Source organism: Myotis davidii, unplaced genomic scaffold, assembly GCF_000327345.1.
Source record: "Myotis davidii unplaced genomic scaffold, ASM32734v1 scaffold233, whole genome shotgun sequence".
NCBI lineage: Eukaryota > Metazoa > Chordata > Mammalia > Chiroptera > Vespertilionidae > Myotis > Myotis davidii.
The window spans coordinates 1,324,166-1,325,431 of NW_006285917.1; the positions used below are offsets into that span (position 1 = coordinate 1,324,166).

Consider the following 1,266-nt stretch of genomic DNA (forward strand, 5'->3'; position numbering starts at 1 on the left):
CAGGTTCGATTCCGGTCAGGGGCATGTACCTTGGTTGTGGGCATATCCCCGGTGGGGGGTGTGCAGGAGGCAGCTGATCAATGTTTCTCTTTCATCGATGTTTCTAGCTCTCTATCTCTCTCCATTCCTCTCTGTAAAAAACCAATAAAAAATATTTAAAAAAAAAAAAATATACTAAAACAAAAAAACTTCAATATTTGGTATTACAGTATGATTTAATTTGCATGTCTCTTGTATGTGAGTGAAGTTAATATCAATTCATTGTCTGAAAGTTATCCAGTCCTGGGCCCTTTCTCACTTTCTGCCCCTCCAGCTGCTGCTTCTCTTGCTGATGTCCGTTAGATGTTGGTGTCCTGGGCTGGACTTGCAGTTGATGCTCCATAGCTGGGTGTTCCCTTGTCTGCCAAACACCTCCTCTAATCTGCAGCCAGACTGATCTTTCTAAAATGCCTCTGCTTAGTAATCCTTCCACGGCTTTCCATTCACTGATGTAGGGCTCGTCTTTATTCCTTGACTGGCTCACAAGGCCCTGAAAGACATCCGAGCCTTAGTTGCCTACTTGGTAAAGTGTGCAGAATGCTCATTTTAGTGTGATAATTAAATGAAAGAACAATATATCAGGTGCATGACACATAGTTGCCATTTAATAAATGTGAATTCTCTTAATTGTAATACATGCTTATTGAGTGAATGAGTGACATTTGTAGAAGGTAGACTGAAGAGATCAGAGCACTCTGACTCACAGCTTCCTCTTCTCATCAGGCGTGATATGGGGCTGTTTGGGGTGCTGAATGAAATTGCTAACTCGGAGGAGGAGGGTAAGTATTTCCCCCTCCAGCCCTCTCTAGTTTTGCTATTGGCATCACCCCTTCATATTCTCCCTAACGCATCCTGGTACCTGTTGGCCCAGCCCCTTTCCCTTTAGCCCTGTTTTCCCTGGCCAGTTGTCTACACTGCTGCCATCTTTATTCCTCCCCTCTACCTACCCCGCATATCCCAGAGTGGGTGTCCAGAAACACTTATTTGGTAGAAGGACCTGGGGAGTGCTCATCCCTCACCAAAGAGGGTGCCCAGTTAGAGCCCTGTGAATGGTTTAATCAGAGCTGTTTCCTCAACCCCACAGTGTTTGAGTGGGTGAAGACTGCATCCAGTTGGGCCCTGGCACTCTGTCGATGGGCCTCCTCCCTCCATGGGTCCCTGTTCCCACACCTGTCTGTAAGTTTAGCTTTCTCCCCTGGCCCTTCCCACTCCCATCCCCCTCTCCAT

General features: G+C 46.5%; 1 protein-coding gene across 3 annotated transcripts in view; it reads left to right on the forward strand.

Moving 5' to 3' along the window:
• The window catches only part of AAAS (aladin WD repeat nucleoporin), a 10,152-nt gene that overhangs the window by 2,589 nt on the left and 6,297 nt on the right, over positions 1-1,266 (forward strand). For all 3 annotated transcript variants that reach the window (XM_006757003.2, XM_015559595.1, XM_015559596.1), the window contains 2 exons: positions 763-818; positions 1,124-1,215. In XM_006757003.2, the coding sequence (XP_006757066.1) occupies positions 763-818; positions 1,124-1,215 (148 nt within the window). The remainder of the gene's footprint in view (positions 1-762; positions 819-1,123; positions 1,216-1,266) is intronic.